Source organism: Carlito syrichta, unplaced genomic scaffold (assembly GCF_000164805.1).
Source record: "Carlito syrichta isolate Samal-C Ts95f unplaced genomic scaffold, Tarsius_syrichta-2.0.1 Scaffold305645, whole genome shotgun sequence".
In the NCBI taxonomy this organism is placed as follows: domain Eukaryota; kingdom Metazoa; phylum Chordata; class Mammalia; order Primates; family Tarsiidae; genus Carlito; species Carlito syrichta.
In genome coordinates, this window is record NW_007249741.1 from 560980 (window position 1) to 586059 (window position 25080).

The 25080-nt window shown below is 35.0% G+C and overlaps 1 protein-coding gene across 1 annotated transcript in view; it reads left to right on the forward strand.

Annotated features, from left to right (window-relative positions):
• LOC103264319 (dachshund homolog 1) overlaps nt 1–25080 on the forward strand; it is a 420253-nt gene that overhangs the window by 153167 nt on the left and 242006 nt on the right. The window contains 1 exon segment of the mRNA XM_008061964.2: nt 22231–22346. Within this exon segment, the coding sequence (XP_008060155.2) occupies nt 22231–22346 (116 nt within the window).

Consider the following 25080-nt stretch of genomic DNA (forward strand, 5'->3'; position numbering starts at 1 on the left):
TGTGTGTGTGTGTGTGTGTGTGTGTGTGTGTGTGTGTGTGTGTGTGTGTTGGGGGGAGGGGGAGAAATGAGCTTGTGATGTTGCCCATACTGGTCTCAAACTCGGGACCTCAGATGATTCTCCTACTTTGGTTTCTTGAGTAATTGGGATTACAGGTGCAAGCCCCCGTGTCCAGCTTTTAGGCCTTTGTTCTACATCTTCACTTGAAAATTATTTGCCTCTCCTTACCTCTCCCCTTATGAAATTCCAGTTCACCTTCATGTCCCAAATCAAAACTCAGGTATTCTGGGAATCTTAGTTACTCACTTCCCCAAAGTCCACCATCTGCCTTTGGCTTACATGTACACAGGCTCACGTTCAAAACCAGCTCAGGGAAAAATTAAAATGTATGGCCCTTTATTTTAAAATAGTAAGAATCAAGATGCTGACAGCAGAGCATTAAATCCAGCACAAGGATCTCTTCTCAGCATGTGTCTTGTGCAACTGCAAAAGTTGTATGCTCTCCTGACACTTCCTCAAGAAAGGTTCCCATAGCATGTAGTTCACAACTTTATTATGTAGCATTTATATCATTTACCTCATAATGTTTGCTGCATGTGTATGTATGTGTCTATCATTCCAGAGATTGTGGGTTCCATGAGGGGACAGACCATGTCTTAATGTTCTTTGAAGTTCTTTGACCTGGTAAATTTCCTCACAGGAAGAGACACTTGCTAAATTGTATTGAATTGAATGTGAAAATATCTATGGGAGAGAAGAGCATTCAAATGTGCATTTCTTCAAGACTTGAATATAAACTAATTCGGGAAATAAAGTTCTTACAAATATTAAGATGAAAATCATGGTTTGTCAGTAAGGTTTCAAACAGTTTAAATAACTATAGTAAACTCTTACTACTGAGGCAGATTTATTATTAATGTGGAAATAGAGTGCAAAGAATTCTAAAACATGTAGTATTAGGTTGATTCTAATATGAGAATGAATGAATTTAATGTTTAACATTATGTAATACTTCAAATAAAAATGTATATTGTATTCAGAAAAATGGATTGAGAATGAAATTGTGTAATGGAAAAAATTGCCATAAGCAAATTCTGAAAAAATTTTGGCAAGTTGAGGTAAAGAAAACATCATAGCTCATATTTGTGAATAAATTAATTTTATTTTTGTATCAAGCCAACATGTAAAAATGGAGGCCATCCAAGTAATCACATTACATGTTTTTGCTCAATTTCAGATACTAAAAACTATCAAACAATTTGGAAAATTGTGCCTCACTGTTTTGATTATTTCAAATCTGAATATTTGCAAACATGCTATATTTGATGAAATTTCAATTAGGGAGGCTATTATTAAAAATACATCTTAGTCTTTGGAAAAAATACAAATATTGTATTCAATAGAATTCAATCAATATTAACTTCTAAATTTAAGAAGGATTAATAATATATGTGCTCTTAGCGCTCTGTCACCCTTAAGTGCGGTGATGCTATATAAAATAACACTGTAGTGTCAAGCTCCTAGACTCAAAGAATCCTCCTATCTCAGCCTCCTGAAGAGCTGTATGCAACCACACTCAGCTAATTTTTCTATTTTTTGCAGAGACAGGGCCTCAAAATGTTGTCCAGGCTAGGCTTAAGCTCCTGGGCTTAAGCAACCCTTCCATCTTGACCTCCCACAGTGCTGGGATTGCGGGCATGAGCCATTTTAAAACTCTGAATACAGTGTTCTGTTCTGAGTTCTGTACTGTTCACTTTAGAAAATACTCTGATTGAACTTTTTTTTTTTTTTTGAGTCTGAGTCTCACTCTGTTGCCCAGACTGGAGTGCAGTGTGGCATGTTCATGACCCCCGCAGCTCGGCCCACGTGATCCTTCTGCCTCAGCCTTCCAAGTAGCTGGAACTATAAGCGTGTGCCACCAAGCCTGGCTAATTTGTTGTTGTTGTTGTTGTTGTTGTAGAGATGAGATCTTGTCAAGTTGCCCAGACTGGTCTTGGACTGCTGGGCTCAGGCAGTTCTCTTGCTTCTACCTCCCAAAGTGCTGGGATTACAGATGTGAGCCACCGTTCCTGGCCTGATTGAACTTTTATATATATGACTTGAGGTTGGTTGCTAAGACTAGGGAATGTATATGATAAGAAGGCTGTGATCCTTAGATTTCTTGATTGATGAGAAAAAATAGACCATTTCTAACAAGAAAAAATACATAAATGATATTGTACAAGAATGTAAAAGAATAAATATATAAGTTAAAGAGTAATAGTTGAGGGATGTGAACTGTAAAGGAGAGAGAGGAGATACAAATTAAGAAGCACACTACAAAATTTGTGTGAACCATATGATCATTACTGATTGTTTTAATGGAGGAGACTTCATGGCATGCTGAAATAAGATTAGACTTAGACTTGAAATACTTGATTTTGAAAAAAAGTCTTTTCATCTATGGATGAAAATGGTAGTTCCAGTGTCTTTCGGCTGTTGAAAAACAGACAGAACTTTTCCCAAGCCTACTTCTATAGCAAAAATGCTACTGAAGGATTGGAAGAGTTTCTTTGGTAGTTAACAAATTGCCTATCTGCCTATGCATTTATTTATAGACTTGGGTATGTGAATTCAATGAAGAATTCAAATCCATAAAACATTTTTGAATAAATTCATTTTTAATGATGTTTAATGATTTTTTAATGATGTTTAAACCACTGTCTTCCATACGCTTCAACAGACCTTACCTACTTACTATAAGCAAATGCTCATTTCAAATAGGTTAGTTTCTTCCAGTGAAGCCCAGTGTACTGAAAGCTGCAGCCAATAGCATTCTGATCACAAAATAGTGCTATATGACCATTATTTTCTTATCTCTGGGCATAGACTTTAATCTTATTTCCAAACTGGAGTAATTGGATTAATAAAGGTCAAAATCTTAACACAAAATGTTATTACTAGAGGAAAACCAAGCCATGACAGGACAGTTTATCTTGACAATAATATAACTGGATACTTCTTAACTATTTGATTGTTTTGGGTCCTGTCCTAGACCTTATATTTTAATTAGCATTATATCCAAACACAATGGATTGTTCTTTATATATGTACTAGAAAATATGACTTAGTGCTAGTTTCGACATTGCTGCCACAAAATATAAATGAAATTAGTAGTCTTAATCAAAATTTATCAGATAAATTACTACACTGATTTTAGAAGCAAAGAAGAATACTTACAGTAAATATATTTTAATTTTTAATTAAACCTGTTATCTCTACACTTCTTTCTTGAAAAGAGATAAAATGCTTTTGCTAAGTAGGAGAAAAGTGAGTTTTTATCACTATATTTTGAACTCAGTAAAATGGTTTACACTATATAACTTCATTTTAGGGCTGTATTCACCTTTCCCCCACATATTCAACAGCTGGGTTTGGATTAGTTGTTAATAATCTAGTGCAATCTTTAGTCAGTCATTGTTTGTCAAAACATCTAAGCCTTAACATTTAGGCTTCACATAATTGGTACTATCATTCTAAATCCAACTTGTCTCCTCTTTCTTCCCCTAAGGATGAATCAAGAATTAGTTAGAAGGAGAAGATTTGCTCTGATTAGAGGGCCAGTCTTACTCCTATGCAAGTTATTTTCCCTCCCCACAGGTGTTGAAGGCTTTGGGTTTCTTTTCACAAGTTTGCTTCTTATGCATTCTGTCTGCAATTGAGCTCTGGCCTACATATGCTCTTACATTTTAAGTAGTCACAAAAATGATTATGTTCTTTATGATGCATCTTACAGAGTCAACTTTACTCCAACAACAAATAACACCAAATTCTCATTGGCTCATGACAACAAACATTTATTTCTACTTGAGGACTGCTAGACAGAGACAACTCTTCTGAGCTCTGCTGCGGTCTGTTGATCATGTACTCTTCAAGGAAGAGCGCAGATGCTCAGGAGGGGGCAGGGCTATGCTGGTTCATGTCAGACTTATTTTCATTATGGCGTATGTCACATCTACTCATGTGTCACTGGCCATAGCAAGTTCTATAGCTAAGCCCAAATTAAAAGGTGAGAAAACCTTCTATGATGAAGAAATGTATTTTTCTCATATTATGTATAGGAAAGCATTGCAAGGAAAAGGAAATGACAGTCAATTATGAACAGTAAATATAATTTATTAGTCAACATGAATTTATTAAATGCATATTATCTTTTGACTCTGCTAAGAGACTACATGCCACACAAATAAGAAAGTTAGAGTTCTTATTCAGAAGTTAATTTTTAAAAATTGAACATTTAAAAATTATGAAATCCTAACCAACTACTATTTTAAAATCTAGATTGAAATGACAATAAATATTTTAGTCTATAGGTTGATATTCCAGTCATATATATTCCTATTTAGTTCCTGAATAAGAGTGGTAAGGCCCTTTAATATGATTTTCATATAACTTCTTGGAGTGTTATGGTCTAACAATTTTTTCTCTTGTGCAAAATTCTTGTAAATCGATTAAACTGACTTTAGAAGAGATCTGTTTTTTTCTCACTAATTTTAAAGAAGTAATTTATGGTTTAATCCTTTAAAATAAAATTAACTCTCCATTTGGCAGCATCATTTATGCTGTTGTCAGCACCACCTTTTCCTAAGATAATTATTATCATGTGTTTCAGGAAAGATGTTAGAGTATATTTCAGTGCTTTTCTTTTTTTTTAATCAGCATTGTTCCTTGTCTCAATAAATCTCTATTATTATACAAGTTCAATGCTACCTTTTGCGTGACAATATTTTCTGCTTCGATGTAGAGGAAAAATAAATTTAAAGTAATTGCTTTCAGAAGTTTATTGTTTTATAGGACTGTTGTAAGTAAAGAGGATGCAAAGCACTTGTTAATGTTTGCTTGTTAAGCTTACTGAAGGAAGATGTTTAGATAAGCCTAGAATTATTTTCTTCCTTGTTTCATTCCACTTTAAACTAATAAGAAAATAATTCATTGATGGCAAACTTTTTAAAATCATTTCACAAGAAATATAGGTTGAAATATACTGTATGATTGTCATTTTAATTTGCTATCTTGAAGGTGAAGTTTACATAAAAATGATGTGCAATTGAGAGTCACTTTAAAGTGGAGAATTTATTTTCCATTCTTTCGAAAGGCTTTAGATGTGAATAATTTGAGTTTAGCATATACATTTCTGGTGCCTTGCTTGACTTTTGAAAACAGAGTGTTGTAACAGAATCGAATGGAAAAACAGATATTTTGCATGGTTTTATTCATATATATGTTAAAGATATTCTTTTGAGAAGGAGGAAGAGGAGGAAGAGGAGAAGGCAGATAGCAGAAACCGAAGCTTGCCCACTATACACTCATGCATATGCAACGTGTGTGTGGGTACACACACACATACTTATATAATTTGGGGTTGGCCAAGGGGTTTTGGTGGTTATGGAACTGCAGGAACAAGGTTGTGGAGTTGGCATCATGGCATTGATCTTAACACAGAAAATTCAGTCTTACTTCAATGTTGCAGGAGAGGAGTGGAGCAGGAGTTTAGGCTCCTATGTCTAAAAACAACTGTATAATCAAATATTATAAAGCAGAATGGGATTGAACAAACATTCATGGAACTAGCATTTTTTATTAATCTGAATACATTTTTTTGTTTACCTATGCACACTTTATTTTTCTCACACGGACTCCTTTCTGATTTTTATTTTCAATATTCTACCTCACAAAATCCCACTGATTTTAAAAAATTTTTACTTCATCATTATAGTATGCATTTTAAATTTATTCTTCAAATACTCTTTACTCCTTTAACTAACTTGAATAAATTCCCTTTTTATTCTATTTTATTTCCTTTTATGTTTATCTTTTTTGCATTTGGAGATAGAGCAATAGACATCATTTATTATGGGAAAAATGCAGTGAATAAAATATTATAATTTTTGAAAAACAATTGCCTCTAGTTAATATAACTTATATTAATTATAAATATGATAATTATCAAATATCATATTGAATTTCAAAATCCCATATTTAAATGTATGCTTACTTAAAACTGTCTTGAACATGTGATTTAGTATTTATATTTATTGATTTCATGTAGATAAATATGTGTAAAACCATTTATGAAGAAATTGATTTAAGAAATCTGAGATTTTGTTATGTAATTGCTGTCCTTGCATATCAGTTAATAGTTTTGTTCATGTACCTTATTTCTGTTGTATACCTGTAAATTGTGAATAGCTTTTATATGCTTGAAGAATTGATAAACATTTATTAGCGAGTCTGATTTTAAATTGTAAGTCAAGTGCTGGTTTTGAATTTATTTATTCTACAATGGGGGAAAGTTCCTAGAAAATAATTCACTAGTTGAAGTTAAAATTTAGAAGTCTCTAGATTAACTAGAGTTAATTTAAAATTGAAGTCCGTAAATTCTGCTTTTAACTTATTAAAGCTAATTTACTTTGAACTTTTCTTAACCAATTACAAGCTAAGATTAGGTCAGGGATGTGAAAAGTTTGGAAACATTAACATGCATTAATTTTTGTTTTCAAATATAAAGTTTGTATTATATTTTCTCACTACATAGCAGGGGGGATATATGAACATCTCATTTTTTCAGTTTCAGAATTCTAGTATATCTGTGCACGCAGGGCTAATCCCAGTAGTCACAGTGATCTAACCTAATCTTTGGGATGTCTTCAAATGTATGTAAATTAAAGTTGCCTACTCCTCAACATGTTTCTAAACTTGCTGTCTTAACACCAGGAATGTCTCCCAGTTTATGCTGAGATCAATTTTTTCTTTGCTTTTGCTTTTTTCCTGTTCTCAATCTATATGAATGCCAGCTTGTCAAAACTCTGTGTTTGGAGGGGGGTGAGGGGGGTGTACGTGCCCTCACACATTTCACAAAATTTTAGAGTGAATTCTCTAGGTGGTCTAGTGAACAGTGACTAGAAAACAATAGAAAAGGTGCAATTAAAACTAAAATCATATAATTGACTGTTTTAAGCTACACATTCAGAAACATGTTACATAAGAAAAGGAACATTGCTTTTAAAATTTTTAATGAAAAATCATTCAATATTATGATGTATAGTGAGACTATAGCAATTTTATATATTTAGCTGTGAAATATGATTGGAAAAGATAATACAGGTTTTGGTATTTTCTTCCTTCATGATCCATTCTTATAAATGTGACAAATATGCACGTTCAAGGCATCTCTTCAAATTTTATGAAAAATTTTGTGTGGAGGTTGAAAACAAGAGAAATACCTTGGATTGATTTAAAATATCTTCTGTAGCAAGATTCTACCATTGTCTTTTTTCATCCTGTTCAGAGTGACAGCTTATGTACCAAGAGGGTTTGTTCATAAACTACTTGCTACAACCACCTATTCAAGGTAAGGTAAATCTTATCAATGAACCCAATAAAAGAGTACAGAGCTTTTACTCCAAAGAGGCTATGTCTTGTAGGAAGGTATACTACTCTTTGTCATTCAAACAGAAAGCCCTTGAGCTTCAATAAAATTCATTGTTGAGGCTTGAAAAAAGCCCTGTGTTTTGGTAAATGGAAAGCTAGTTTTTGAAAAAGTCAGATTAAATGTCAGAAAATGAAATACAATTAAAAAATTGAATGATTCGAGGTGTAAGATGAGAGGTTTTTAAAATGTAGTTAGCAATCACGTCTCTACTCATTTCTTAATCACGTTTTTATTTTAAGATGTTTTTGACATATATTTTATTGCAACAGTATTTCTTTGCAGCCGGGCTCCGTGGCTCAGCCTGTAATCCCACGCTTTTGGGAGGTTGAGGTGAGTGGATTGCCTGAGCCCGCGGGTTCGAGACCCGCCCAGGCAACTTGGCGAGACCTCATCTCTACAATAAACAAAAAATTAGCCGGGCGTGGTAGCGCGCGCCTGTAGTTCCAGCTACTCGGAAGGCTGAGGCGGAAGGATCGCCGGAGCCCAGCAGGTGGAGGCTGCGGAGGCCGGGAGCGGCCACTGCACTCCAGTCTGGGCGACAGAGGGAGACTCCAACTCAAAAACAAAAACAAAACCAAAAAAACCCCAAAATATTTCTTTGCAATTTTAGTTGCCCTTGGGATATAGGACTTGGAGGCTGAAATTGCCCAAAGTTGTTGTATTTCTGCAAGGCAAATAGCCAAGTTATGTATTCTAGTGAATAAAATCAAAATATTATACTCCTAATTTCAGGCAGTTTAGATATATTTCTCACTTTTTTCTTCATACATATAAATAAAATACTCTTCTGCACATATGAATTATACTTTCATGTAACATTTTCAGAGTATTAAATATTAGTTTTTCCTGGTGTTTGATAATTTTTTTTGAATGGCATGGAATCTACTTCTAGTACGCTACTACTTTTATTGTTTTCCTGATTTAAACCAAATAAAACAAACACAAAAACTTGTACATTGACAAATAATTAAAGAATTTGGAGAAGCAAATAAAGAACTGAAGATAATATATAATTGAATCCATAAGAGAAAAATCACTGATAACATGTGTATAATGTGATCATACAGTGGTCTAACCTGTTACAACAAATAAAAATCTGCCATGGACATGTTCTTGTATCCTTTTTATCTAGCTTTTTAGAATATATATTTTGATGAGCTACTGTAATTTTAGCCATACCATAATTTATTCAGTCAAACACAATTATATGAACCTTTAGGGTTTACCCTTTGCATATTCTCCCTTTCTCGTTATTTTTTCAGGACAAATGTTTAGATTTGTCCATATGAAAGTGTTGGTTTAATGAGTATTCATATTTTAAATTTGATACCTACGGTTGAATTGTTTTTAAAATTATTACACTCTGTTAGTGTAGAATCTTTTAGCTTTGCCAGAGTGATGCCCAAAATATGATATTTTGTATTTGATTTGAATTTTAATTCCTTATTTACTAGTGAAGCTGTAAATCTTTTAATATGTTTATCAATTAATTGCATTTTTGTATTATTTTTCTATTTGTGTTCATTTGCAATTTAGTCTAGGATTCGTCATTGTTTATGAATTGAGTGATAATCCTGTCTTTGACATATACATTTTTATATCGTGACTTTATTCAACATTGGCTTTCCTAAAAATATTTCTGATTTATTTATATATATAATTCTATCAATTATTTTCTTAATAGTTTCTGACATTCATGTAATATTTACAAAGTATTGTCATAAGTATAGTTTTCCTTTAAATTTTTTAATTTCTTTTTTTTTTTTTTTTTTTTTTTGAGATAGGATCTCACTCTGTCTCCCAGACTGAATTCTAGTGGCATGATCATAGCGCACTGTAGCCTCTTAAGTTGAAGTCATCCTCTCTCCTTTGCTTCTCAAGTAGCTGGGATGATAGGTGTGCATCATTATGCCCAGCTAAGTTTATAACTTTTTGTAGAGACAGGGTTTTGTTATTTGTTCAGTCTGGTCATGGACCCCTTTCCTTAAACAGTCCTTCTGCCTGGGCCTTCCAAAGTGCTGGGATTATAAATGTGACCCCACTGTGTCTGGCCCAGTCTCTTTTTTCAAATGCATTTTAACTTTTCAAATAATTAGTAAATGTTTTGACACCATGTTTGTACAATATAGCCTTCCAATGGTATTAAATGAAGAATTTTAGGGCTTGTATAATATAATTATGCATGTGTAAGAAAGAATCTGTGATAAATATGTGTGCCATTTTAGTTTAAAGGTAGTTTGCTTTTGATAATCTAGAGGCCTATATTAAATCATATAATTAAATGCACACTTCTTATGGAAGTGTGAATTAGTTTTAAAGTTCATGTGTCTATATTTTAAAACCTAATTTAAAATGTACATATTTAATCAGCCGGGCGTGGTGGCTCATGCCTGTAATTCCAGCTACTTGGAAGGCTGAGGCGGAAGGATCGCCTGAGCCCAGCAGGTCGAGGCTGCGGTGGCCGGGAGCAGCCACTGCACTCCAGTCTGGGCGACAGAGTGAGACTCCAACTCAAAAAAAAAAAAAAAAAAAGGTACATATTTGTGTGTGGAATACTCTGGTTGATAATTTCAAGTTCTACAGATTGCCATCAGTTTAAAAATTTGTAGATTATTCTCTTTCCAACCACATTGTTCTGCAGAGCTAAGACAGATCCAGAATATTCAGTTAGAGGTAGGATAATGCAAAGAAGGCAGTAACTCAAAACTCTTCCACTTTATCATCATTATCAAGTTGACACCATGCAAAACACTCTGACGAGTCATAGTCTCAGCCTTTTAGGCCCTTAAATAACTACTGAGACAACATGGATTCAGATTGGCCATAGATCAGCAACGAGCATCCACTCCTTCCTTCATTCCCTCATTCATTTTTTAAATTGAATAAATATTTAATTTAATAAATCCTTACCCTCATGCAATCTGCAAGGACAGATAGTTACCATTAAACAAGTAGAAAAATAGTATTTTTGAACAACACTCAGGATAGAAATGCAGTGAAGTTGGAGAAGGCATCTATTAAGTCAGCCCCGTGCCACTTGGCATAATGGTTAGTTAAGGATGGTAAGGCAGGAGGACATCTTACTAGAGCATTCTAGAAAGCAGCAATGGCAAAGGTGTAGAGATGGGGCATTCAATTATTTTTCAAAATAATAAATGTATTGTGAAATAGCATATATATTCAGAGCTGTGGAATAGAAATGCAGCTTTAAAATGAATTTCAAAACTTATCTAGATATGGCTATTGACTTCTGATGTAAATTTCTTCAAGGCTGAAACGTTTTTATGATTAGCCCAGCAATTCAACGTGGACTTTTGCTCAGACAGACCTGTCTTTGTTTCTTCAACAGTCTGTGGCCTCAGGTGACTTATTCTTTTATAAGAGACCACTCTGTTCATCTGCAAAACGGGCATAATGATAATATTTATGTCACACAGGGTTATAGTGATGATTGAATCATATAATGCATGTCAAAGTATTTAGCATGATGATTGCATAGTAAATCAGTTATTATATCTCGTGATTCAAAATATAGCTAAATAACAGCTATATTAGTTTTCATGCTAACCTCATGAAAATGTACACAATTGTGAGCCATTGTGTTTCACATACTGTCACTTCCTAAGTAAATGTGTTATAACAGATCAAAAATTGCCCTTCTATGGAGGACCCATTCTAGACACTTAACATTTGCCCTGCCTTTGACAATACCATCTGCAGTTAGCAAGTTCACCCATTTAGTTGAGTTAGTCGATGTGCTACTCAACACATATCACTTGCTGTATTCTGTCTTGGAGAGTTGGGGAAGGCTTCAGAAGAAACAAACTTTTGTTATTATCTTAATGTCCTTAGTCAAGATAGACTTTAATACACACTAGAAACATATTGAACTTGTCAAAATGACCCCTCTAATTCTGTGCAAATGGAACATTTGTTGAGGCCTAACCTACCTGTCATCCTCGGTGCACTCCATACTTTTCTGCCTAGGAGTCCTGCCATTTAAAGACCTTCAATGTATTTTTCTTACCTTATCTGCAGTAGTCAAAATACTACTCTCACTTCAAGACTCATCTCAAATGTCTTTTTCTTCATGTTATCTGAAAGTGTATCTAAAGTCATTGAAGTTTAGTGTCATAACTACATATTCTGTGCACCAATAGTGTTGGAAAGAAGAAGCACATTTGGGGCAAGTCATCAGATCTGGAGTCCTTGGCTTTGAGGATAGTTTTTCAAACCAAGACTGAGACAGAGCTTTAAATATTAGAAAATTATCTAACAAGCAGTCAAACAAAGAAATTGAATGAAATATGGACTACTTCCTTGAATTAAATGAAATAATATTGATAAAGTTCTCAAAAGAATTCATGGTTCATATAAATATATCATATCTAACTGTAAGTTGTTGTGCTTTAGCCAATTCAAACAACACTATTAAGGCAATCATTTTGTACTATTTTAGTCTATGATTAAGACACAAATAAATTAATAAGAGAACATAGGAATTAACATAAGGATTGGAATTTTAAAAGCAGCCTCTGCCCAGTACCACAGGAGAAATAAAAAAACTCCCATGATAAAACAATGTGTATTCAAGCTTGAAAGGACAATTGCCAATGTCTTCTCAAACTCTGTGATTCAGATAATAATTTCTTATAATATCTGACATTAGTGTTAAAAGGCCATTCATTAAAGAAAACACCTCTTGATGTATTAAATAAAACTCAATTACTATAAATCATATTAATAGCAATGTTTGGTGCTTATGTAACATCTATGTCAGGTAATGAATTAAGCATGTTATTAAATCCCCGTAGGGTGGAAACAGCATACTTTTGCGTTAATATCAACCTTGCTTTAGCTCACAGGCTTAGAATCCTCAACTTTTTTAGTGTAAAAAAGTTGTCGGGAGGGCCCTGGGTTCTGGAGTTAGTACCAGAATCTCTGTGTTACAGGATGACATTTCTTGACAGCTCCCCATGCGTTACACAGTAGAGAGGAATGGCGGATGTATTTTTCTTATAATAGATTTCTCAAACAAATTAGTTATGTACATTTTCTCAAGAGGTGGCGTAAAAATAACTTGTCAGTGGAGGATGAAAACATGCATTTTAGGTTGCATCAGCCCTCTTGCCTCTGCATTCATAAGCAGGAAGACAAGATTTTCTGAATCCGGATTTAATAGGTTTTGTATTTTACCCTCATTTGAGACTGTATCTCCAAGGAGCAGTAGTTTAACAAACAAAACTATTGTTTGTACTTTTGTGATTTATAAGTGAAGATGCTTATAGAGTAGTTCCCTTTATTCGTGAGAGATATATCCTGACACCCTAATAGATACCTGAAACTGTAGAGTACTGAACCCAATATGTACCCTATGCTTTTTCCTACATACCTCCCTATGATAAAGTTTACTTTGTACATTAAGCATGGTAAGAGGTCAACAAAAATAACTAATAAAATAAAACAAGTATAACAAAGTGTAACAAAAGTTACATTAGTCTTTTTCTGAATGTGGTTTCTTTCACATTCAAAATATCTTATTGTACAGTGCTTATCTATACTCTGACAGCAGTTGACCACGGGTAACTGAAACTATGAAAAGCAAAACCGTGGACAAGTGGATGTTACTATACCAAATTGTTTTGTGTGTTTGTGTGTGTGTGTGTGTGTGTGTGTGTGTGTGTGTGTGTGTGTGTGTGTGTGTATGTGTGTATGTACGTATGGACTTACTTTACCAGAAATTTATGATTGTGGCTGTTTTATTACCTAAAGATACATGCATACTTACTGTATTTTTCCTCTATATTGTTGGTTTACTATGATTTATTTGCAAAATATTTTTTCTTATATGTCAAAAAATGGTAACAATTGTGATGAAGAGTGAGATAATAGCCCGGGTTTGGTGGCTCAGCCTGGAATTCCAGTACTTTTGGAGGCTGAGGTGAGTGGATTACCTGAGCCCACGGGTTTGAGACCAGCCTGAGCAACTTGTCTCTACAATAAATGAAAAATTAGCTGAGTATGGTGACACATGACGGTAGTTCTGGCTACTTGAAAGGCTGAGGTGGAAGGATCTCCAGAGCTCAGCAGGTCGATGCTGGGGTGACTGTGAGTGTGCCACTGCATTCCTGCCTGGGAGATGAAGAGAGACTCCGACTCCAAAAAAATAAAATAAAATGAGATAATAATTACTGACAAATGAAATAAAACTCAATTGAATACTTAATGAATTTTTTGATTATGAATACAGACCTCTGTTACAGCAAAATATGGAAAGAGAGGCAGGTTAATTTCTGGTTAGATTCAAATTTTGTCTATATTGTTAGTTATATAACATCAAATTGTGTTCTTTTAAAATTCCCCTAAAATAAGGCATTACAACAAAGACACATTTAAAGTAAGTAAATTATGATATCCTGAAGATATTTGACCAAAAGTCAGTGCCTATCATATGTCTAACACATTTCTCAAAGTCAGAAATATGGAGAGAACATATAGAGACATTACCTATAAAGCTCTTAGTGAATGATCATGTGCTATGCTGAGGTACTAACCATTCTAAAGAAGGAAAAATGAACATGGGATTGAGTAATTCAGGACTTCGTTACAGAAGTGTGTGTGTGTGTGTGTGTGTGTGTGTGTGTGTGTGTGTGTGTGTGTGTGTCTTTGTGTGCGTGTGTAAGGAGGATATGCTTCTGTGGATATTTTCTTACTTGGCACTTCCTCCCTTTTTTCAGTTGACTAACACCTGCTTGCTCATATCTCTCTCTCCTGAAGCACCCTCACGGTGGTGTCCCCAAAACACTCCCTTGAAACATTGACTACAGTATTTACCGTGATCTTTTGTAATTCTCTCCATATTGTCTATTTCCCAGTGTAGACCGTGAGCTACTTGAAGTCAGGCACAGAATCTTCTTGGCATTTTCAATACATATTGTAAGATCAGGCACATGAAAATGTTCAATTAATGTTTGCTGACTAAATTAATAAATAAATATGTTACTGTGGCAGTATTGCCTGGTGCTCAGGGTTTGGCCCCTGGAGCCAGATTACTTTGGTCGATATCTTCACCATTGTAGCTAATTTCAACTCCTGTTTATTTATCTTTTTAAGTAGTGATTTCAGTTTACTGATATTATTATTATTTATTTTTTGGTGATTATCAACTTTTGCATTTCTTCTGCTCAAGAATCAAAATATTTTAAGTTCAATAAATATCTGCTTTGCCAGCCTTTCCTTTTGACTCAGTTATTTCTTACATTGCCCAGTATTCAATGTAAGCCACAGAATTTGGTCAAATATGTGTGCAAGGATATTAATAGGTAATGGTGACTGAGGTCTTCAGGACATATTGGTCAATGCAGGAATGTAAGGGTAAAAACTTCACATAACGGCATTCAGTAGAATATATGAATTGCTGTTTTCCTGGTCCCTAGAGAATAATTCTAATTTGACAATTTTTGCTTGACCTATGACATATAGGGCATGGTTTGGTAATGCTGTGAAGATGAGGAATTTTTATAATTTGAATGTAAAAATACTACTGAGTAAAACGTTTGTTTAGAGCACAATTCTCTAAACAAACAAACTCACTCCCTGGAAATAACAAGTTTCGTGGTAAGCTAGGTTTAGTAAATGGTTATTTTACCACATTCTTCGAGATTCATAATGCACTTTAACATAGTGAAAGCTCTGAGAACTTGCCCCACAAAACAAAAATATTAAAGGTTTTGGGAATTTGTCAAGTTCTTCCACAAAATATGTGTATACTTGGTAGGTTAAACTGGACATTTTCCAAATTAATTTGAACACAGAAGCTTTCTGTTAAATAGATTTTTTTCCCCCATGGAACGTTTTTATTTTGTATATTTATATATGTGTCCGTTCAGTTAATGTACTGAATTACCTGCCACGTAAATAGTCAAGAGAGTGCTATGTTTTGTGCTTGTGATCCAGTAAGCTGAAGGTGCTCTCCCCAAGAGGCCACTGGTGATGCTTCTGTGTGCATGTGCATGAAACTCTGTATTTTGGTGACTGTGGGGGATCATTTCTTTGATGAGTTAGTTCATAGTCCATTTGTATTGAGAAGTACAAATGACTGGAATACATACCTACGCAGAGAACACAAGAAGTCCAAACAAATGTGGGACATGAGAACAAGAAAGTGTTCACATTTGTCATCATTTTAAAAAGTAATGTGTTCTTCAAAGTTTTACCACCTATAGGAAGAGTATCCATGCAAAAGGAAAATAGTGCTAATCATACAGATTTTGGATTATCGGGATTATTACCTTTCAGAAAACAGAAAAAAAAATCTTAACTGACAAGTTAACAGCATCTTTCTATGGGAAAACTATGTATTTATAAACTGAGGATTACTAATGAGTCACTTATTTTGGTAAAATATAGAAACACATATATTAATCTTAGGCAGTCCTTTGTATATTTTGTGTTGATGAATCTATTTCTTGAGGATGATTTAATCTAGAAGATATCAATTATTAACTGTAGTGTTCAAATTTTAGATTTATTTTATAGTTCTTACAAGGATGACATTTTAAAATATAATTATCTGCTTTTTGGCAGATATTTTAGACTTCCAATTTGGAAAGGAAAGATGGAGAGGACAATTATATATGGTTTGTGATATAGACAAAAGCAAACCTCAGGCACTGATAAAGTTTAGCCAGGGTCATGGTTTATCTACAATGAAGTCTCTGAAAAGTATGATCAGAGTCACTGAAGTGCCAAATTAATTTTAGAAGTAAGTCTTTATATTTTAAAGATAATAGATCTTATATAAGATAAACTAAAATCTTCAGATGTAGAAAATTAGTAATTCTCCATTCAGAGGCAATCACTTTTAATATTTCAGTATATTTCCTTTTAATTTTTTCTATGTGTATTAATTTTTTGCTTTACTTGATTTCTCTACTTGTGCTCTGATATGATTATATCTTCAGTTATATATCTGAGTTTTCATGACTCTATAACATTCAAGTGGGTATGCAAATCACTAAGCAAATTGTTTATTTCCAATCAGAAACAAGTTATATATATAATATATATAATATATATAATATATACAAGTGTGTGTGTGTATATATTGGTTTTGTAGAAGCAGTTTACTAGAAAAAGTATGCATAATATAAGCACAGAATTGGAGCTTTCCTGGGGTAAATAGATTGGAGAGGACACATGAACTCTTCTAGATTAGCAGAACAAGTTGCTTTCACTCCTAAATGCTTGTTTGTGTCCCAGGACTAATCTCAATGTTATTTGCTGCCATGTATCTTTCTGCTGCACTGTTACCCCACAGACTGTTTAATTTTATCTTTCTCCTCAAAGAAAGGCTTTGTCTGTATTCTTGCAACCGTAATGTCTAGCCTTGTGCTTGTATACAGTAGCGCTTTTCTCTTGGATAAATGCATGAATGAATGGTTGAATGGAACTCTTCTTTCATTTCTCCAAGCAGGTAGAATTTGGACTCCAAATTTCTGCTAAGAAGCTACTTGTGCATTTCTCAATTTGTAGCCTTCACAGTGGATTTTTGGATTTTATTTATTTCTTTACCCCAACTCTAAGGAAGAGATTTGAATTTAATTTCTCAAAATTTACTGAAGAGATCAGCAGAAGAGGCTGGCTATGGAAAAGGCTGAAGATTGAAAAATCTATGAAGTACCCCTCCACACAGTTCATGCTTCTCACTCTTTGATGCACTAAGCTTCTTATTAATTAATATCCACTTTGTTTTCTTTTGGTCGGTTAGATTCTAACTTCACCTTGAATAAAACAATAAATAGACTAGGAAGAGCCAAAAACATCATACAGTTGTGGAAGAGAGACTGAAATTAGCATGAGATTGATTCAGTGATGCAAACTAAGGATAGAAGACCACTTGATGTTTTGTGTGTGTGTGTGTGTGTGTGTGTGTGTGTGTGTGTGTGTGTGTGTGTGTGTGTGTGTTGAGGGAGAGGGCCTTTATTCAGAACTGCAGGCGTGTGGCTGGTTGGGGTCCAAGTGTTTGGGGTATGAAGTGTGGATTTGAACATCTTCTATTGCTTTCCTCTTTTAGTGCAGATGTTTGAAGATACTAAAGGCTGTACTAGGGCTAATGTGCAAAACTGGCAAAAACAATTACGAAAGTCATAAATTGTGATTTCATTCAAACCATTAAGGGTAATAATTTATTTGAGTTCTTCTGTTTGATTAGGACTAAAGGAGTTCAGCTTGCTCTGATGTTCTGGGATAGAACTGGTCACTGTTGTAGATAAGAATGGATTGAAAGTGGCTGCTATTGAGGCAATTGATCATTCCAAAAGAAAATATTTTTGTTAATAGTTTCACTTCCTCTTTTCGGTTAAGTTTTTGTTTTTCTCTCTAGGAATAACTGAATTTTAACAAAGCATATGGAATTTAAACTGAAGTTCTGAGAAGTTAGGTAACTTTATCAAAGCTATACCTTATAGTAAGTGAGTAACATCAATATCACATCTAGGTCTATCCAGGCAATAGCGTCTGTGCTTCTGACCACAACACTGCACATGTTCTTTTAAGCGTTGTTCCCCAAACCTTTGTTGAAAAAAATTTAAATATTCAAGTATTTTACTATTATCTTCCCTGAATTCTTCAAACCCCTTAGAAATTAGCTGGGCGTGGTAGCGCGCGCCTGTAGTTCCAGCTACTTGGAAGGCTGAGGCGGAAGGATCACCGGAGCCCAGCAGGTCGAGGCTGAGGTGGCCAGGAGTGGCCACTGCACTCCAGTCTGGGCAACAGAGTGAGACTCCAACTGAAAAAAAAAAAAAAAAAAAGGAAGTTAGCGACTAAGTTTGAAGTAGGGGACCTAGCTGTATGTCAGGAAGAGACAGAGGAGTCTTGCAAATACATACATTTTCCAACTTCCCCTTAGCCAAGAGGTTGCCTATAATTCCAAGGAGAGGTTCTCAGTAGTCTAGTTATCAGGCAAAAGGCTAAGGGACTTACTTGTCTTTCCATATCTTTTCTTTTAGTCCCTTCTATTCTTTGCATAGGTATCTCAAGACTATGTTCTCACCTAATTGAAAGTAATCCCCAGTAGGGTGTTAGTTTATGGCTTTAGGGTGTTGCCACTACCCAGGGTATTTGCATTTTAATGAAAGGTTTTAAAAGAACTTAAAGCTTTAAGACTGAAAGCAATAAATCTCTATTGGTGGAATTTGAGGCAACTTGATAGATTGGGCAGGAGATATCTGTGGTGAGAGGAGCCCACTGGGTCTATTCTAATCACAGCATGAATTAAAACGTTTCTGCAGCCGGCTCGGTGGCTCAGCCTGTAATCCCGCGCCTTTGGGAGGCTGAGGTGAGTGGATTGCCTGAGCCCGCGGGTTCGAGACCCGCCTGGGCAGGCGAGACCTCATCTCTACAATAAATCAAAAAATTAGCCGGGCGTGGTAGCGCGCGCCTGTAATTCTGGCTACTCGGAAAGCTGAGGAGGAAAGATCGCCGGAGCCCAGCAGGTCGAGGCTGCGGTGGCCGGGAGCAGCCACTGCACTCCAGTCTGGGTGACAGAGTGAGACTCCAACTCAAAAAAAAAACCAAAAAAAAACAAAAAAAAAAACGTTCCTGCTTGGGAGCCTGACTTCTGCTTCCAGAGTGAGGGTTGTGAGGACAACTCCTATGACCAGAATAATAAAGTATTCCTAAATAGTTTTGTTTTTTAGAAAAGCATGACAAGTTAAAGGGCTAAAAATTTCAGATCTTTTAACTTCCTTTTTCTTTCCCACTTTCTCCGTGGTTTCTTGCTTGAACCTCGATTCTCTTTCATTGAGCTTGAGATGCATATTTAACATCACGTTCAAAACTTTTTGTGTGCCTTACTTTTCATTTCCCGGACACTTTGAGACCACTGGAACTGATGAGGTAGGACGCTTCAGGAATTTGGGAAACTTGGTTTACAAATACGGTTAACATTTATTTAACTATATAGAGTGAGCGAGACAGGCACTGATCTAAGTTTTAAGGACAGACAGACATATATGTGAACTCCTGCCATGCAGACTTGGGAAAGAAACAAATAAGCAGATTACTGCACTGAGTGCTGAAGGAGCTGTAATAGAATTGTTTAGCAAGACTATGACAGTGTATTGAGAGAATACTAACTAGAAGTGGTTAGGAGAAAGGAGGATTAAGGTTTAGCCAGGTAAAATAGAGATGAGGATAGGTTGGTATAAAAATAGGCTTTGGGGGCAAAGGAGGCAGCATCTATAAAGATACTGTAATAGGAGACCAAAGCAACTCGGGGAACTGTTAAACTGTCAGTAGGGCCAAAAATAAGCTATGAATGTGGGAATAAAAAGGTGAAATTGGAAAAGTTGTCAGGGACCAATATTAGAGGGTCTGGTGCCATGCCAAGGACTGTGAATCCAATAGGGAACAATTGATATCCTTAAGCAATGGAAAATGTGGTCAAATTTGCATTTTACAAAAATCTTTCAGGAGTTAGTAAGGAGAATTGCTTAGACTCAGCTCTAGGTTTTGGACAAAACTGGAGGTAGGTCTTAAAAGAGTTTGGAAAGCTGTAGCAGTATATCAAGTAAGAAATGAGGGGTGGATCTGAAAGGTAGGAGTGGGGGGACATGGAAGACAAAATAGATTGGAAGGAGAGCTTTGTAGAGATGATGTTTCAGTATACAAGGCAAGGAAGACATAGCTGAGTCCTGGATTTTGGCTCAATTAGGTGCCATTTTGCTGAAGCTGGGAAAGTGGAATAGGTTTTAATGGGACAGATACTGAGTTCAGATTTGGGCAAGTTGAGTATTAGATTATGATGGAACATCCAAGCAGAGATTTTCCGTAGATAAGTATTAGTCTATCTGAATCCCAGGAGAAAGGTCTGGGTTGTAGGTATTTATTAGTGTTGAGGATAGAAGAAATCACTCCGGGAAAATGGAGACTATCAGAGGGTGTTGACTGACCATAGGCAAGAAACAAAAGATAAAAAGCCAACTGAGTATAAAGAGTCATAGGGAAGAATATGAGGAAGTAGCTGGAGGGATACTTCAGAACAATAGGTGGGACAATATCACTAGTGGCTACCAAAACAAACGTGAAGACAATCAGTCTCCTTGCTCATGCTCCAAAGCCCGAAGTCTCAATCTCTGCTCCTCTTCCTATTTGACTTATTTCAGCTAATTTAAAACAATTCTATCTCTTCATACATTTTCATGCTTTCATGCCTTTCTCGTAGTGTCACTGGAGTGTGCTGTTTTTTCATTCTTTTCTTTTCCACGTCTAACTCATCTTTAGCATTCTCTTCTAATGTTCCTACGACCATCTTCCCACAACATGGAAGTGTCATCAACCATGAATGCTAACTTACAATTAGTATTCAGATTGCAACCTTCTTATGGGATTGAGCACATTACAGTTTGCACCATAGCTATTTATGTTCCAGATTCTTCCCCTTGGCAAGAGTACAAACTTGTGAGGATGAAGAACCTGTTCTCTCAAGTATGCCTCCATAGTGCACCTATTTGAAAATGGCAAGTGCTTAATAATTCTTTGTGTAATTACCTCATATTTTACTTACCTAAATAAAAGAGAGAGGATATTTGAAACTTCTGATGAGTCAAGGAATCTCAGCCAAGGCAAACATGGAAACTTTTGAGGATATTTCCGGCTGTTTTGATATATCTAGGCACATATTGACCAGAAGACAACGGAAGAGCATTTCATAAAAGCATATTCATGATACAGAGGCACCAAGTGAAAACACAGTGCAAACCCCTTTTTTTCCCTCAAAAATTGTAATATTATATTCTTGATGTTATTTCAAACAGGGATAGTGAATATCTGTCTCCTCTTCACCTTCTGCTTTTATAATTATAATAATTAATCTTGTGCCGTGGGCATGTAACATACAAGTACTGCTGAAACACAAACATAAAGTATTTTTATTTATCCTAAAGACAGATATAAGATGCTGTTCTGGCAGTTTCTCAATGATGTCCTACAAATAATTCCAAACCCTTTCAATGTATTTTAGTGTATTAAAAGTAAGGCAACTCAGTATGTGTGTGTGGGGTATTCAGTTAAACAGAATAAGGGTTAAATGATAACTTGACTTATCTTTTAAATGACAAAAAATAAAGAAATTGCAAGACCTTTTCACACATTAGATATGTATTGTCATTTATCATCTAGATATCAGGCTAGCAGTGCGAAGTAATAAAACATATCATCGAAAAATGTGCTATAGGTCTGAATCACTCTTTCATTCCACCTCCCAGCTAACTGTAGTATTAAATCAAACAAGCAGAACATTTCCTTAGGCAGCCATTGCCTTTTAATTTCCTGAAGAACCTTAAAATATCATTCATTACAAGTACTACACATATTTGGTTTTTAAAAGTCTCATAAATCAACAGCAGGCTGACTGTAATAATTATTACAAGTTAGTGCATAATTTTCGTGCTGAAGGCTGCATGCAGAACTTTAGCATATGCAAACGAGGCAATTCAAACTGTGTATAGATATTAATATGAAGAAGCAGGTAACGAGGTGCAGGCTATGAATTATGCATCAGGAGTGGCTGATCTTCAATGAGGAAAATGAATTCAGCATGTAATCTAATTAGTGATGGAAGTCTATTACATCTAACTGCAAAAGCAACCGTCCTTGAAACAAATTTATTTACAGTCCATGTTACCACTTGAAACAACTTTGAAATGATGTGTAAGACAACAGCTTAATTGTAAAAATTTTTTCTTTGTTTGTTTCAGTTCTAGACCTGGAAGGCCTCCTAAGAGGACTCAAAGTGTCACCTCCCCAGAGAACTCTCACATCATGCCACACTCTGTTCCTGGCCTCATGTCTCCTGGGATAATTCCTCCAACAGGTAAGAGTACTACTTATTTATGTCCAAAATATAAACATCAGCCAATGCCATAGCTTTTTTACATACTTATGGTTATGTTGATATTTACATGCATCAATTATATTTTGTGCACACTAAGATAATATTACCAAGGCAATTTATTTCAAAACTGCATTGTGATTATCATCATTTCTTTATTTAAAATGAAATGAAAGAAGCCCAATTGAGCACAGTGCTAAAAATTATTTTAGTCAGTCCTCCGACAAATATCAAACAGCATATTATTATCCCTATTTTCTTAAGAGACTCCAGTTCAGAGAAAATCAGTGACTTTCTCAAGGTCAATCATCTTGTAGCCGTCATTGGTTACTGAAACCCAGGCCATTACATTTTAAACTTGTTTCTCCTTCTGGAAGATCTCAGGAATTTATAGACATGCATCCAAACAAAAGACAGTAACTATGTCAAATAGAACTATCTCCTACCTTTTCTCAAATGAGTCCATTTAACTAGAATAATTTTAAGGATGTTTATTTCTAGAATTTTGAAAATGTGTAATTAATAGTCTTGACTACATAAGCTCCAGACCATAAACAACTTGAATAATTCACTGCAACAAAAACAACTTGTTTGATTTCCACTACTTGAGTGTGTTAATTAATTACTTTATTTACTTAAATATATTTTTGCCCCTCTTTGATGTTTCATTAGGAAATGAGCCAGATCCACGAGCAAATTAAAATAATGATGTTATTATATAACATATAATACTTACATTAATTTTTACTGAGGACATATACATGTAAGCATATACATGTCTTGCAACATGACTGATGCAATAAAGATAATCTAGCAAGATGAGAGTTTTTCTTTTTTCTCTGAATTCCTGTATCAGTATTTTCCTTTTCTTTGTAAAGTTTGTCTTTCTACAAACACCAGTTGAGTTGAATTATAAGTCATTTCAACTGTTCATTTTATATATTTAATATTATTTATCGGGAAGACACCTAAAGTAAGTAATTGAAAGTCTTATGAAGATATTTTTATGCTAATTTTGTGCATGCAAAATTAAGATATAGAAAAAATGAAATCGAGAGCTGAAAATGGCCCAAGTTCAAGGCAGGTATCATCATTTTCATTTTTTTAGTTAGTCATGTTTTTCAAGTAACTGAATCCTACTGCCTGATATTCTAATCCAAATATGAGATTTGGAAAAGAAATGGATAACCCTTTGCCTCAATTGTTTATATTCCACTAAATGATAAAACTTACCATTTCAAAAACTTAGGTTTTTGGAACTATACAGAAAAATATTTTGTATTACATATAAAAATCTTAACTTTTCATATGTTTTGTAGCTGAAAGGCTCAAGTGTGAAATAAGAAAGATTAAAAAATCTTTATGACATAAGTAGGCTCTCAATGAATCATGTTTCAGAGATTTTTTAAAATAACTATTTTAACAATCATTTTTCTGTATTTGGTAAACTTGTGTTGACTCTCAATTATAACTTAATCATAGTAATCTTAAGGGAAAACTGTATTCTAGGTTGTGTTCGTGTTAAAATGGGGGCATCCAGTTCCAAATTATATGTCAATATTTAATCTTTTAAGATGAACACAGTAAATACTTCATTACCAAAGCAATGATTAAATAGAATGATGCCCTCAAAATCTAGGCAGCAATACTTTACTTAATTAATACCATCATGTGATTTGGGAGTAATTGAAGTTTCTAATTTAAAAAAAAACTATATTTCAAGATCCCAAGTCAAAATCTGAAGTTATTTTTGAAAGATTTCTTTATGAACTATATTACATACTTTCTTGGCCTGTTGAACAAAACCACTGCAGATAGTTTCAATTTGACTCATCATTAAGGTCATTCATTTTTGAAATAAGATCATTTTATGTATTTCAATTGGTATGCCTTTCTTCTCAGACATGCTATTTTACTTTAGTTCTTTCTAATGTGTTTTGTACTACGTTAGAAAGCAGAACTTATGTCAAACCTACTAAGCATTATATTGAAAAAGATGTGAAGCAGTCATGATGCAGAGAAAAATGTGGAAGTGGAGGTTCATTAGGAGAGAAGACTGGAATAGAAAGGGGATGTTAGTTCAGTGCTCTGTAGACCTCAATGAGTGACTTTAGATCAAGACTTCTGGGCTTGCTACTGTCTGTTTTACTTTCCACTTTTAAACATTGATCCAATGATTGCCAGAAATTTGACTGCTGCATATAAACAGTGTTACCTTAACATATTCGATACGGTTTCTCTTTTTTTTTTTTTTTTGAGTTGGAGTCTCACTCTGTCGCCCAGACTGGAGTGCAGTGGCCGCTCCCGGCCACCGCAGCCTCGACCTGCTGGGCTCTGGCAATCCTTCCGCCTCAGCCTTCCAAGTAGCCGGAATTACAGGTGCGTGCTACCACGCCCAGCTAATTTTTTGATTTATTGTAGAGATGAGGTCTCGCTGCCCAGGCAGGTCTCGAACCCGCGGGCTCAGGCAATCCACTCACCTCAGCCTCCCAAAAGGCGCGGGATTACAGGCTGAGCCACCGAGCCTGGCTGGTTTCTCTTTTTTACATAAAATTACTATGGCGTCTGGTGACAGCCATAACATTATAGAAGTGGGGATTTTAGAGTGTCTAAATGTACTGGGGAATGTATTATTTGCTATTTTAAAATAATAACTGGAAATCTAATGTTCTTAAAGAAATTTTATGGTTCTTAAGAAGTGTAATACCATTCTCCC